At 59.5% G+C, this 14840-nt stretch overlaps 1 protein-coding gene across 2 annotated transcripts in view; it reads right to left on the reverse strand.

The window, feature by feature from the left end:
• The window catches only part of NOTCH1 (notch receptor 1), a 42878-nt gene that overhangs the window by 16025 nt on the left and 12013 nt on the right, over positions 1-14840 (reverse strand). For both annotated transcript variants that reach the window (XM_014258004.2, XM_005529204.3), the window contains exons 3-12: positions 8150-8412; positions 7131-7469; positions 4092-4214; positions 3709-3942; positions 3459-3614; positions 3184-3369; positions 2662-2775; positions 1871-1984; positions 646-879; positions 184-294 (exon numbers count right to left, since the gene is read on the reverse strand). In XM_014258004.2, the coding sequence (XP_014113479.1) occupies positions 184-294; positions 646-879; positions 1871-1984; positions 2662-2775; positions 3184-3369; positions 3459-3614; positions 3709-3942; positions 4092-4214; positions 7131-7469; positions 8150-8412 (1874 nt within the window). The remainder of the gene's footprint in view (positions 1-183; positions 295-645; positions 880-1870; positions 1985-2661; positions 2776-3183; positions 3370-3458; positions 3615-3708; positions 3943-4091; positions 4215-7130; positions 7470-8149; positions 8413-14840) is intronic.

The following is a 14840-nucleotide window of genomic DNA, read 5'->3' on the forward strand; positions in this document are numbered from 1 at the left end:
CACCAGACACCCCTTTGATTTCGGACTGAGCCGGGGTCACCCTTCTGAACAAGCAGGAGCGCTGGAGGGTGTAAAACCTCCTACAAGCGGGATGGCAGCATCCCCCCTCCTTATTGCCCCCTTGTCCTGGTTTGTGAGGCACCAGCAGCTGCAGGTCCCCAGGGTATGAGGCCCTGCTCTCACCTGTGTACCCTGGCTCGCAGGTGCACTCGTAGCCATTGATCTTGTCGATGCACTTGCCGTAGTCACAGGGGTTGCTGGCACAGTCATCCAGGTTGATCTCGCAGTTGGGGCCTGGCGAGGAGAGGGGGTTGTTAGAGGGTCCACAAGAGGAGAGGGGTGTCATTAGGAGGTCCCCAGCACCGTCACAGCAGTAAAATGAAGCCTGCTAGCACCAACTGCCAGCACCACCCCACAACGAAGCGCCTCCGCCATAGGCAGCTCCCGGCTGGGGCGCGGCTCCTGCCAGAGCTGGGCACCAAACTGGGAGAACTCGCCCTCCCCCAGGATGCCCAAGGCCGGCCCCGGCACCAGGGTGGCTGCTGGTGGTGGCCCAGGGCCAACCTGCCCCAGGGTGAGGATGGGAGTGGGATTCTGCACGGCACTGACAACCCATGTGGAGCTCCAGGGGTCCCTCCTGCTCACCCGTGGTCCCTTTGAGGCAGATGCAGTTGTAGGCGTTGTTCCTGTCCTGGCAGGTCCCCCCATTTTTGCAGGGCTGGCTCTGGCACTCGTTGATGTTGATGTCACAGCGGTGGCCCGTGTAGCCAGGTTGGCAGAGGCAGGTGAAGGAGGCGATGCCGTCCTTGCAGGTCCCGTAGTGGCACGGGTCAGGGTCACACTCATCAATATCGATCTCACAGTGAGCGCCCGTGAAACCTGCCACCAGCAGGAGAGACACAGGGTGAGGATGGGGGACATGGGGTGGGGATAGGGGACACAGGATGAGGATGGGGGACCCTCCTTCCCAGCCTGTCCAGTTGTAAGGCAGTGCACCGGGGCGGCTTTACCTGCCCCACCGTGAGCTCTGGGACTCCCAGGAGCAGGGTGCAGGCAGGGAGCACCCCGATGTGCTGGCGGTGGGGCTGCTGAGACCCCAGCCCGGGGGTTTTGTCCCGGGGTGCACAATGACCTGCATTAAAGCCGCCTCGGCTGCGGAGCGGGGCCCCGCGCTCGCCCGCGGCTCGTCCCGGAGCGCACGGGGGGGGCCGGCCGCAAGCACCCCGAATAATAACCCCCCCTCCCCGGCAGCTCCTATTCTCCTGGCCGGCTCCCTCCCCGCCGGGTTTGGGGGTGGAGAGCCGAGGACAAAGTACAGCTTTGACTAGACCCCGCCAAGCCCACATAGCAGCTTTTCATCGGGGCTTGGCATTAGCAAGACACTAATTAGAGGCCATTCAGCTGGAAGATTTCTGGCGGGAGCTGCTCCACAAAAGAGCCACTGTTTGCCACCAGGGCTCAAGTCATCATTTTGTGCAACTGCTCCTTGGGTTTCGGTCGGCGAGCCCCCACGGCCCTGCACCTTGCGTCCCCATAGAGGCAGCTTTATTCCTTCCTTCCTGCCTTCCCCCTCGCTGCCGCCCCGGCGGGCGGGAGCACGGTGGGACGGCTGCTGCGGGGCCACACCTGAACACTGCCAGGCTCTATACACCTGGCTCCGGGGCCAGCAGGCTCCAGAGCTCCACTTGTTCTGCCAACACCAGGGAAAGGGACATCCTGCCCCACGGGAGTCACATCAGCAGCATGACCCACTGATGGACGGTTCGGGGACACTGCCACAGCAGGTGCTTGGAGAGGTGGGCACGAAATGATTTGTCAGTGTTGGTTTTATGGCACATCACGGGGCAGGACCCCCGCAGGATCCCCTCACCTTCAGTGCACTCGCAGCTGTAGGTGTTGGGGCCATCCACGCACTTGGCACCATTCTTGCAGGGCGTGCTGGCACACTCATCGATGTCAAACTGGCACAGGTGCCCGTTGAAGCCTGGAACAGAGGGAGAAGTCACGTCCCTGCACACGGCCAGACCTGCCAGGCTCCCCTCCCAGCCAGGCTCCCCTCCCAGCCAGGCTCCCCTCCCAGCCAGGCTCCCCTCCCAGCCGCCGGGCAGCTCCCGCGGGCCCCCCGCATCCCGGCTGGGGCGCCGGGTTTCCATGGGGACGGCTGCTGGGGGCCCTGAATGCGGGGCTGCGACCCACCATTGAGAGCATCTTATTTACATCTCTAGAGGAGCAAAGTCTCTGAACTTCAAAACCTCCTTTCACAGATTAACCGTCTCCCCATTCTCTGCTCCACCCCGTGACTTTGACACCGCATTCAAAGCCGCTGGTGCGGCCCCCCCCCAGCCCCCAGCCCTCCTTCCCAAAGAGGGGCCTTTTCAAGTGCAAAGCCGTGGGGTTTAATCCTCCTTCCCCTCTCCCATGGGCCAGAGCTGCAGCACCATTGCCTGCACGGGGCTCAGCCCCTCATCACAATTGGAGAAGCCCCCTCCAAAGCACCAAGAGGTGCTCGCTACCCTCTCCCCATTTCGGAATGCTATGAAATTTAAGAAGGCCATTCTTGGCTCGAGCCTGGATGCATCCTGGCTTTGTTTCCACCACAGTGGCAGTGGGATGGCTGCTGGCAGTGGGATGGAGGCTGGCAGTGGGACGGCTGCCACGTACCAGTGGGGCACTCGCAGTGGAACTCGTTGATCTTGTCGAGGCAGTTGCCGTTGTGCAGGCAGGGGCTGCTGGCGCACTCGTCCGTGTTGATCTCGCAGTAAACCCCCTCGTACCCTGCCGAGAGACCCAGCACTGTCAGCACCACGGCACAGGGCTGGCACAACCCCACAACAGGTGCATTACACCCAGGCACACCGGGTTCCCTGTCTTTAAAAGGCAGCTGAGGAGCCGTTCTACATGTGGTGGGATTTGATGCACAAATTGCTCCTTGGATCAGCAGGTTTTGGCTTGATCCAAGACAGCCAGGTTGGCAAGAGGAGGAGTTCAGTGTAGGACTGATGGTGCCCAAATCTCACTTCTTGTCCCCCCAGCACACAACCTGTACTGAACTCTTTCTTTTCAGTGCTGTCCCCAGACACACAGGAGCTGTTGACCCAACCCTGCACTGAGCTGAAGCTCGAGGGCACCCTCTCACTGCCCACCCCCAGCACTAAGGCTGAGCCCACAGAGCTGCTCACGCACCAGGCATGCAGATGCACTGGAACTCCCCAATCTGGTCCAGGCAGGTGGCATCATTCTGGCAGGGGTTGGAGAGGCACTCATTGACATCAATCTCACAGCGAGGGCCTGAGTAGCCCTGCAGACACTGGCACTGGAAGGACCCTTGGGTGTTGATGCACTTCCCCGCGTGCTCACATGGGTTGGCTCCTGTAAAACACAAGCACAGCTCTCAGGACTCGCTCCTGGCTGTGCCAGAGCCTTCCCCAGCCGTGCTGCTGTCACCCATGCGAGCTCACCCAGCGAGCACTCATCCACGTCCTGGTTGCAGGCCGGCCCCATGTACCCCGAAGGACACGTGCAGATGGCTTTGCCATTGACGGGGTTGGTGTCGCAGTTGGAACCCTCGTTGCAGGGGTTGCTGATGCAGGCGTCATCCAGGTGGCAGAGCAAACCTGGGCAGCAAAAGGCACAACAAGGATGATGGGCACACGAGTCAAGGAGCCAAGGGACATGCAGGGCAGGGGACAAGGTGGGACAGGTCCTCACCTGTGCGGCCATGGGGGCACTCGCAGTAGAAGGAGGCCACCCGGTCGTGGCAGGTGGCCCCGTGGAAGCAGGCGGCCATGGCGCAGTCATCGATGTTCTCGCTGCAGTCCTCGCCCGTCCAGCCGTTGACACAGACGCAGTTGTAGCCGCCGTGGTTGTTGTGGCAGGTGCCACCGTTCTGGCAGGCGTTGGGCATCAGCTGGCACTCATCCACATCCTCAGTGCAGTACTGACCTGCCAGGGGACAGGGCACCTGCATGAAGCTGGCGCTGACCACTCCCGATGTGAAGCAGGACAGTTCTGCCCACACTGTGCCCAACATCTCCCCAGGCAGGACCCATCCTCCCAGCCCAGCCCTGTGCCACCCTCATTCCTGGCACTACCTGTCCACTCAGGTGGGCACTGGCAGTTGTAGGTGTTGACGCCGTCCACGCAGGTGCCCCCATTCTTGCAGTTGTTGCCCGGACAGTCGTTGATGTTCTCCTCACAGTTCTGACCCGTGAACCCTGCGCAGGGGAGACACCTGCCATGATGCCAACTCACCCACTGGCTGTGTCACCCCCCACCACCAGCAGGTTGTTCATTATCAGGTGCTAGCGTGTGCCAGGTAGCTTTGAAGCAGTTGCCTGGTTTCATCTTCATCCCCATTCCGCCTCTGCTGGGGCCTGGCAGGGAGCAGCTTCCTCTTCTGGGCAGGGTGTCCCTGCTGCCAGGGCCTCCAGCTCTGGAGACGCTTGCCCCGAGCACTGGAGGATCCGACTCCACACAAGCCAGAACGAAGCAGGGCTGCTCCCACGAAGGCTTGTGGCACCCAGTGCTGAATCACTGGCGTTTCATTTCACTTGTAAAGAGCCTCAGCAGCAGTGCTTGCCCCTGAGGGGGATCTGAGTCCCTGCCAGGGGAGCCACCATCCCACACGGTGCTGGGCTCATCCCACCTCCTGCTTGGCTTTGTTATCACCACCAGCTGATAGCATGGAAACCCTGCCACCCCCAGCCTCTCCAGCAGGAGCACAGCAGCCTGGCCCTTCTCAGGACATCTGCCAAGCCACCTCTGACTGACATTTGCACTAAAAGCTGCATTTACTGTATGACCCTCAAAGCTCTTGACCCAGCTGCTTGGGGTTTGGGATAGCAATGCCAGCCCACAGTGCCAGTGTCCATCTGCAGCTCCCTCAAACTCCCCAGGGCATTCTGCAGCTCCAGACCAGACTGCTCCCCACCCAGGAAGCAAAAAATGTCACCTCCACAGGTAAGGACCAGGTGTCCAGACTCATCCTCTGTGGGACCCCGGAGCCTGGCCCAGCTGGGAGCTCTCCCCTCACTCTCTCCATGTTTTCTTTTCCTCTCCCCAGCCCCATCACATGGGGAGCAGCCACAGCTTTTTATGATTGCTGGTAGGATAACATAGCAGATAACATTGATTTGCACCTAATTTTTAAGCAGCGGGACTGAACCTGAGCAGCAATAACTTGCAATGTCCTAGATACCAGGATTAACTCATTTTGAACCATCCAGATGAGTAATTAGTACGGCAATTACTTTAAACTCAGGGTTACATTCTGCAGCGATGGCACGATAAAACAGCCAAGATTAGTTTAACTTGAAGAAACCCGGTACAGCCAGGCCTCTCTGGGAATGAAAAGGGGACATTGTTCCAGGTTTGCTGTGCCACATACCAGCATATCAATCACCCCCTTATCGTGAGGAACAGCCCCCCCCGTCCCTCTGCCTCTGCTGCTGGTGCAGCTCCTACATCGTGTGGGATGGAGGAGGTGCTGAGGGAGCTCCTGTTCCCTGGAGCAGGGGCTGTGCCACCCCACGGGAGGTGAACCAGCTCCTGCAGGATGCAAATCTCCTGGAAGCGGCCCACGGAGCCGCGGCTGGGCGTGACAGCGCCGATCCTGCCTGGAGCCGGGCTCTCCCCCAGGGCCGTGCCTGATGCTCGGGCTGCTCAGCACAAGTGCCTCGTCAGCAGAACAGCAGGGCAGGGCCACACAGCTCCTCCTGCCACCTCCACCTGCCCATCCCTGCGGGACAGGGCTCAGAGCTGCTCCAACAGAGCATCGCCCCCGGGAGCTCATCCTGGAAGGAAAGGCTTCCTTCCTGGCACTGCTCGCCTGGTCAGCCCCACACCTCCCTGTCCCTAAGGACAGGAGCTTTGCTCTGGCCTGGCTGAGCTGTGGTGGAGGTGAGGCAGGAGATCCTGAGGGCCCTGTCTGTTCTGGATTGTTAAGGAGATTCCTGAGGAACTGCAGCCAAAAGCTTTGGGAAGGGGATGGAACCTCTGAACCTGTGTCAGACACCAAGACAAGATCCCCCACACAGCTCACAGGGACCACTCACGTTCCCCCAAGCTGGGCTGGGCTGCCAGCAGGGTATGGGTGTCTGTGCCATCTGGGAGAACCCATTCCCACCCTGATGCCACGTCCCCAGCAGAGATGGGGCAGGAGCTGCAGGGAGGGAAGCGGGAGCTCCCCATGGCAGTGCAGAGCAGAGAAGCCACCCGACCCTCATCCTGCTCTGGCCACTGCTGGGCTATGGCTGAGCAGAGGATCAAACCAACGCCACAAGAGACTCCTCAGGCAGCACAGTGCTGCCCACAGCTTCCTTCCCTGGGACAGGGTGGGTGCATCCCCTCCACATCTGCCAGAGCTGGCCAGTGTGGCTGGCTCAGGTGAGGAGCAGCACTCATCCCAGGAAACACAACTGGTCTGTCAGTGGCTCAGGGCTGAAACTCCAGTTTCATTTCTCCGGCTGACCCAGGGACGGGGGGAGCGTGGAGCTGCTCAGTCCCTTTTGCTCCCTGCCCTTACTGCACCTCAGACCCACTGTCTGAGGGCAGAAGTGAAAGGGCTTGCTGAGGTCAGGGGGCCCTTTCACAGCTGCTGTTCTTCTCTAGGGTTTGCAGGGTGCCAAGCTCCCTTCTAGGGTGCTGAGCTCCCAGGGCAGCCCCCACCAGGCCCCTGCACAGGAGCTCTCCGTGCCAGAGGCTGCAATCCTGCTGGGTTGCTCCAGATCCTGCCAGAGGGAGCAGCAGTGAGCAGAGAGGGTCTTCCTTCCCCAGCTCCATTAGCACTCGGAAACTTTCCAAAATAGCTATTCCGGGCTAATTATTCCATTCTGGAAGTGGATTAAGCTAAAGCGGAAAAAGGCACTCTTATTCTGGAATATGAGCATCCGCACAGGGGCCTCTGCTCAAACTGTTGTTTTGGAAGAGCTATTTTGGTGAAGCACAAAGTATATAAAGCCCCCAGATGAACTCTCCTCCTTGGCCATCACTGCCCAACCTCTTCCCTAAAGCACACGGCACAGCGAGCCCACAGCCACCAGGGTTTTGCCCCTCCAAGAGTCACAACCTGCAGGAAATTCAGGCACCACTCATTTAGGATGAACCAAGGTGCCGCCCCTTTCCCTCCCTACCTGGCAGGCAGGTGCAGTCGTAGGTGGTGTCCCCGATCTGGCGGCAGGTGCCCCCGTTCTGGCAGGGCGAGGGGTTGCAGGGCACGTAGAGGTGCTCGCAGTTCTGCCCGGTGTAGGCTGGCTTGCAGGAACACTGGTACGTGCCCACCTCGTTGGTGCAGCTGCCCCCGTTCTTGCAGACGGGCGGGGAGATGTTGCACTCGTTGACGTCCTGCTTGCAGTTGGCGCCGTGGAAGCCGGCGGTGCAGCGGCAGATGTAGTGGGCTTCGAAGGGCACGCACTGGCCCCCGTTGGCGCAGGGGTTGGAGGCACAGGGGTCGGCCTGCTGGCAGGTTTTGCCTGGAGAAGGCAGGGAGGGAGGGAGGGAGGGTGAGGATGCAAACAGCAGCTCAGCTCTTGGTGGCAGTGATTACACCGGGGTGCAGATCTGGATCTGGTTGTAACTGATTCCCACCCTGTGCAGGAGGGTCATGGTTCACAGAATTCACAGAATCACTGGGTTGGAAGAGACCTTCAAGATCATCGAGTCCAACCCATGCCCTGACACCTCAACTAAACCATGGCACCATGACTGGAGTGCCACATCCAGTCTTTTTTTAACACATCCAGGGATGGTGACTCCACTGCCTCCCCGGGCAGGCCATTCCAGTACTTTATTATTCATTCAGTGAAAAATTTTTCACTATATCCAACCTGTATTTCCCTTGGCACAGCCTGAGATTGTGTCCTCTCGTTCTGTCAGTGGCTGCCTGGTGAAAGAGAGCAACCCCACCTGCCTATAACCACCTTTCAGGGAGTGATAAGGTCACCTCTGAGTCTCCTTCTCTCCAGGCTGAACAACCCCAGCTCCCTCAGTCGCTCCTCACAGGGCTTGTGTTCCCTCAGCAGCGATCCACGCATGCCCCATCAGAGACCACCCTCCCCACCTCTCTGAAGCCAAAATCAGAGGCAGCTCTCCACCCAGGGCGCTAACCCCTGTGGCAGGCCATCCCTCCCCAGGCAGGGATGCCACCCCTCACCTGACCAGCCGGGTGGGCAGCGGCACTTGTACTCGCTGAGCGTCAGCAGGTCGCAGGTGCCGCCGTTGCGGCAGGGGTTGCTGAGGCACACGTTGTCGCGGGGCGTCAGGCACAGCTCGTCGGTGAAGCCCAGGCGGCAGGCGCAGGTGTAATCCACGGTGCTGCCGCGCACCACCGCCGTGCAGGTGCCCGCGTTCTTGCAGGGGGAGCTCAGGCAGGGGTTGGGCAGCTGGCACCGCTCGCCCACGTAGGCACCGCTACACCTGGCAGGGGCGAGACACGCCGTCAGTGGCATGGCCCCGAGTGGCCGGAGGGCACCGGGCGCCCCAGGGAGCGGCAGCCCGGCACGTCGGGTTTGGCAGTGGAGAGGCTCTGCCCTGGCTGCTCCGCGCTGGGAAGGGGAAGATGAAAGAAGTGCTGGGAACAAAGGTGTCCCCTTGGAGGGGCCTGTGCTGACTTGCACAACCGCAGCGCTGACATCCTGCGGCTCATCGCAGGAAGATTCTTCTCCCTCCCCTCCCTGCTGAAGGGGAAATCGAGGCACATGGGACATGTGGTGGGGGGGCAAGAGGAGCATCCCCACACCCACACCGAATCCAGGGGCCAGGCAGCATGGGGACAGCCCTGCTCCCTGCCTGTTCCTGCCCACGCCGGAGTCTCTGCTTCTCCAGGGCTATTTTTATCCTCCCTCCGTCCTAAATCACTCAAACACAATTAAGCAGGAGCTCGGCACTGGCTGGCAACAGGTGGGACAAGTTCCTGCTCCTTGCAGTCAGCTGAGAGCTTCCCCAAAGCCAAACCCTGCCCAAGAAGGGTGAATTACCCTGGCTGCTGCACCCCTCTGTGTGAGGCCTTGGGAAAAGAACCTCTGATGCCACCACCAGCTTCACCATCTGTCACCATCAGCCACCTGGGCTGGAGCAGGACTGGAGCTGGCACCAGGGATATGCCCTGAGGGCAAATCCCACCAGCCATCCTGGTGGGCCTGGGCAGGATGTGTGGCAGGCAGAACCCTGCAGAGGGGGGAAGATGAGGATGGAGCAAAGGTGTGCACCTGACACAAAAAAATCCCAGGGATGAGGCACAAACCCTCCTGCGTGGCGTCTCCTGTATCCCATCTGCAACAACACCACCACAGGTTCTGTCCCCAGCCAGCTCTGCTCACATTACAGCTCTTCCAAAGAGCTTCCAAAGATGTTCTGTCCTGGCTGTGCTGTGCTGAGCAGCCACGGTGAGCAGGGCATGGGAGGAGTGAGCTGGTGCTGGCACGTGCTGTCCCACACCACCACGGCAATGCCACCACAGGGTGCACCACGCTCAGCTCATGGGCTTCTACCCAAGGCCTTGAGAGCACAAATCAATCTGGGATTCTGTATGGCCAGGAGCTTGGGATAAGGCAACCCCAGCTGGAGGGGATGGGTGGGGAAGGTGACAGCACCTGGGCGCTGGGGGACCACGGTGCTGTGGCAGGTCAGGCTCAGGGCACCACGAGCTCACACCTGTTGCCATCAGGTCTGGTGGGACATGGCATTCCTGAGCCTCCTGCACGGCCTCCAAGGCTCCTGTGGCAAGGGGGTGAGCAGGGGGGGTCCCAGAGGATGCTGCAGAGCACAGCAGTCACCTGCAACCCCCAAAACAAGCCCGTGGGGCTCCTCTGGTGAAGCACAACCAGCAAACCCCACCCTCAGCCGCCCCAGCCCGGAGCCACAGCACTTTGCCGGCGACAAGACCACGTTTCATCCCCGCTCCCCCTCTCCTCCTCTTCCCCTACTTTTTTTTTCCCCCCCTTTTTTTTTTTTTTTTTTTTTTTTTTTTAACCCAATTCTGATTTCATTGTTGGGGATTGTGTGAGAATTTGTCAGGATTCGGAGACATTTTGAGTTAATGAGACGGCATTATCCAGGCCAAATGAAAAAGAAAATGTGTATAATAATAAATCAGGGCATCTGCTCGGCACACAAAGGGCGGCGGGGAGCAGGTGTGCATCCTAATGAGGCACAGCAGCTGCCGGCGCCCGCGGACGGTGCCCGGCTCGCCGGCGGCTCCGAGCCCCGGGCGCCGCGGCCGCGGGGAGACGGCGCTTCTGGGTGGCTGCGCGGGGGAATGCGGAGCTTGGGGCCGCCTGAGAAGGGCTCTTTGTGCGGGGCCGGGCACAGGCACAGGGACAGGAGCAGGCACAGGCACAGGCACGCCGCTCGGCTGTGCAGTCATCTGGCAAAACCCCCGTGCGCGCCCCCGCCGCGCCGCGCACGCTTTGTATCTTAAAACAATCCCCCCGAGAGACGGCGGAGAGGCACGGCAGCCTCCGATGGGAGGGAACGGCGGAAAAAAAAAAATAAAAATAGAGGAATAAGGAGAGAAAAAAATAAATAATTTGATGCTGGACAAAGAGCTCCGGTGGCAGCGCGGGAAGCGCTGAGCGCGGTGGTGGCACCCCGGGACAGGGACACGATGCTGGGGGACCAGGAGGGGATTTCGGCATCCCAGGCCAAGGCAGGAGGCCAGCAGGGCTCTCGGGAATTGGGGTTCTGTGCAGTGAGGTCGGGGAGAGGGGCACACAGCCCAACACACTCCCACCCAATTAGTTTTCAGAGCGATTGCAGCGCAGGCAAGTGGGGGTTTGAACACATGGATGGGAAAGCAAAGTAAATCCCCGCCTGAATCTGGGCATGGTTATTAGCCAGGAGGTTAATTAGTGATTGGAAGGAGAACCCTGAGGGACAGGGAAGCCCCTGCCTGAAGGCACAGGGCGGGTTGGGGTCACTGGCAGTGCCTGGGTTGGGGGCTACCTCACACCTGGCTGGGCTGCTCAGGTGCTTTCCAGGCTTGTGCTTCAGGAAACCCCTCAAGTTTCATGGAGTGGTAGATTATTTTAAAATTAATTTCTATTTGCTTGTGTTAAGAGCTGATTTATGGCCACAATCAGCTCCAGAGGGGAGGAGAGTGCAGCAGATGGCAGGGAAGAGTTCAGCTTGGAAGGGCTGAGATGGGCACATGTGGGCCAACAAGCCCAGGGTACACTCATGCTCCATATTTCTCCTCCCAGAAAGGGACATTTCCAGCAAATCTTCAGGAAAAAAGCAACACAGCACAGGCACCCTTCCAATCCAGCAGTCACTGCTCTAACCCAAGGAGGAGTTTCTATCTTGCCACGTGGGGCTGTGCAGCACAGACCCTCTGTATGTGCCCAGCAACTCCCACCCTCACACACCCACTGCACACACCAGCTCCCAGCACGGGGAACCTCACAAATCTTTCCGTGATTTCTAAGTCATCTTGGTTTCTTTGTGCCCAGGACATCCTCCTCTCTCACACCTGGCAGCTTCCACACCGCTCCTGCATCTCCTGTAGATGCTTCAGCACAGAAGGAGGCTGTTCCTGCCCACTCTGCAACAGCAGGTCTGAGACAGGCAGGGAGGAGCACATTCCAGCTATGGATGAAGCCACAGGATGAATTTCACTGTTCCCTCACAGGTCCTGGAGCTCACTCACACAGAGACTGGAGCTGCATTTCAAAGCCCAGCGACCTCAGCAGATTCAGAGAGTCCTGGCTGCAGAGGAAAGCCTGGAGACAAGTCTCGCATGCAAAGCAAGAGATCAAAAACCAGGTGAAGAATCAGGGCAATCAAAGTTGTAGTTATTTTTCAACTTTTCCAGGTCTGGAAAGGCTGGATTCAGCAGAGCTAAGTTCAACTCCCAGCTATGCTACAACCTCACCATGCAGCCACCTATTTCTCCAGGGACTAAAAACCTTTCCTAAAGCTCAGCCCAGGGAGTTGAGCTTTATTTTCTGTAGAAAACATGAGGTGGTGTCAGGGATTCCAGGTGAGAAGACGTGGAGGATGCGACATCCCCGCGGGCTCAGCCGGGTGAAGATCACCCTGTGGTTTTTCCTTTGGCATTTCCCAAGCCAGGGCTACCCAAACCAACCCCCAAGCAGCTCATGGAAATTAGCATAGGAGACATTAAAGCTCGGCTTTAATTACAGATCTATGTGTTGGCAGAGGACAGGGCGGGTGCTACAGGATCAAAACAGCTCAGGAGGGCCATTAGAAAGCGGCTTTGGGGCAGTGAAATGTGGCCAAGCCGCCTGGGGTCCTGAGGAGCCTCTGTGAAAGCCTCAGTTAGGCTGGTGTGGTCACAGTCCCAGCTCCAGGCATGACGAGCACCCTGCTCCCAAACCAGGCAGGAATGGCTAAAAATACCAGTGTGTCTCCCTCACTGTTTCCGTTGACTCATTAACGTGCTGACGAGGCATCAAATGCTCCATTTTAGCCACTGAAGGAGGGTGACAGCATCCCAATCCCAATCCCAATCCCCATCCCCAATCCCCATCTCCATCCCCATCCCCATCCCCATCCCCATCCCCATCTCCATCCCCATCTCCATCCCCATCCCCATCCCCATCCCCATCCCCATCCCCATCCCCATCTCCATCCCCATCTCCATCCCCATCCCCATCCCCATCCCCATCCCCATCCCCATCTCCATCCCAATCCCAATCCCCATCCCCATCCCCATCCCCATCCCCATCCCCATCTCCATCCCCATCCCAGTCCCCATCCCAGTGGTGACCAAGCCCTGCTCCAACACACACTGCTCCCTCTCCCAGCAGCCAGTCTCACAACTCTGCACTTCTGGGGTGTGTCCCACCAAGGGAGCAGGCAGGGCAGGGGGCAGCAGCCAGTCCCCACCCCTGTGGATGAGGGTGATCCTTGCAGGGGTGAGCACACTGATTCACACCCTGCTGTCTGGGGCTGCCGGCCATCCCCGTGGCTTTTTTTGTTTCCGGGGGTCAGGCAGAGGCTGGGAGCTGGATTCCCACAGCTCCATCCGAGGGGATGTGTCTTTCCCCTCGGAATGAGCATCTGAGTGCAAACTGTGGTGAGGGGGGACACGATTAATAATGCACTGAGCTGCCGGCCCATAAATCTGCATGATTCATGGCCAGTGTGAAGGGTGATGGAGAAGGCCTTGTCCAAGGTCAGACAGCAGTCCCTGGGGACAGCCTGGGAACAGCAACAGCGGCCCCAAATTCCCACTCTGCTCCCAGCACCAAGCCTGGGCCAAATCTGGATCTGCTCAGCACGGGCATGTGCATTTGTTGTGTCTGCTGCACATCCTTAAGGAGTTACAACGCTGCAGCTATTCCAGCAAGGCTCCAGGAGAGCTCAGCAGATCAGATAACCAAAAGCATCAATGAGCTGCAGGAGTATCAGAGCCAACGAGTGCCGCTGCCACGCTGCTGCCTCAGTCCTGCACCTCTGCTTGCTGGGCTGCCGCAGCCTCCAGCACCTCTGGCCCCAGCAGCCGTGTTGGCAGAGCTGGGGTGCCCATCCCAGCCCCCCCAGCCTGTGGTTTCAGCTGTGGGTGCCCCCCGTGTGGCTCTGGTGCTGCCAGCCCTTTGTTCGCTCTGTCTCTGCTCAGGGCGCTCAAGGCTTTTCCTCCAACCCACCAGCAACAGGTTTTGTCCCTCCGCAGCAATGCGGGCACTGAAAGCATCCCGAGGCAGATGTTTCTGCGACCTCTGACCCAAGGCTAATGTTTTCCTTTCTGCACTAAGCTGCCATCTGCCACGGCCGGCACAGATGACACCCGGGCGCTGCCGCAGCCCCGCACGGCGGCACGGGGGGCTTTGTTCAAACTGGGGATGTCCAGCCCTGCACAAGCACAGCCCGGGGCAGGGTGTGTCTCAGAGGTGCTGGCTGCACGGGGGCTGTCCTGCATCTGGGGGCCTCACCTGCAGCACCCCTCAGCTCACAGCACCCTCTGCTCTCCTGCCTGGCTGCAGTGCATCCTCCCAGGGGACCCCGAGACCGTGGCAGGGCTGGAGGTAAAACCACTCTGGGATTAAAATGTACCAAAATCCCAACAAGCAAAGTGGAAAGCAGGTGTAAACTGGAGCACGTGCACAGGCTGTCCCTCATGCCCATCCTACGGAGGGGGGGAGGTTTAGGGGGCAGCCCCACACTGCAGGAAGGGACAGGGGGCTGGTGGGGAGCCCCATCCTGGCCCCACATCCAGGCTGCCTCTTATCTGCTCTGCTATCACCTAACCTCTTCCTCACCCTCAGCTGCTGGAAGCACAAAGGGCCGTGCTTGTTTTCCCCAAGGTATGAGCAGCGTGGGAAAGCTGAGCAGAGCAGGCTCAGGTCTTCAGCACCATTTTGGGGGCACTTGAGACTAACGGGACCAGGACACTCCCTGGTGCTGGGTGTAGGGTCTCTCACCATGGGGAGAGGCCCCACTGCGACAGGCTGGGCTGGGGGATGCCATTCCCTGCTCTGTACGTGGCACCTGTGGCTCGGAACAGCCACCTCAGACGAGCCTGAGTCTCAGGCAGAGCCACCCCAGCACAGAGAAGGTTCAGGACCACAACTGTGACCTTGAGCAGTGCAGAGGGTCCCCCCGAGGGACTTCACACCCCCAGAGCCCCGTGCAGCAGCAAATGTGCTGCGTGACCTGGGGGTGGCCGTGCCAGCGTGGTCGGGACCCCATGGAGCGAAGCAAGTGCTGAACGTGAGCAGGACACTCAGATTTCACATGTTTGCTGGCAACAGCTGAGGGAAGGAGAAACAACCCGCAGCAGAGCCTCCCTTAGCTGCACAACAGCCCAGAGCCACCGCGGGTGGCACAAGCGGTGACACGGCCCTACCCTACCCCACACCTCTCGGGGTAACCGTCATCCTCAG

Source organism: Pseudopodoces humilis, chromosome 22 (genome assembly GCF_049639895.1).
Source record: "Pseudopodoces humilis isolate 2021_Gansu_Grassland_sample_001 chromosome 22, ASM4963989v1, whole genome shotgun sequence".
Taxonomy (NCBI): Eukaryota; Metazoa; Chordata; class Aves; order Passeriformes; family Paridae; genus Pseudopodoces; species Pseudopodoces humilis.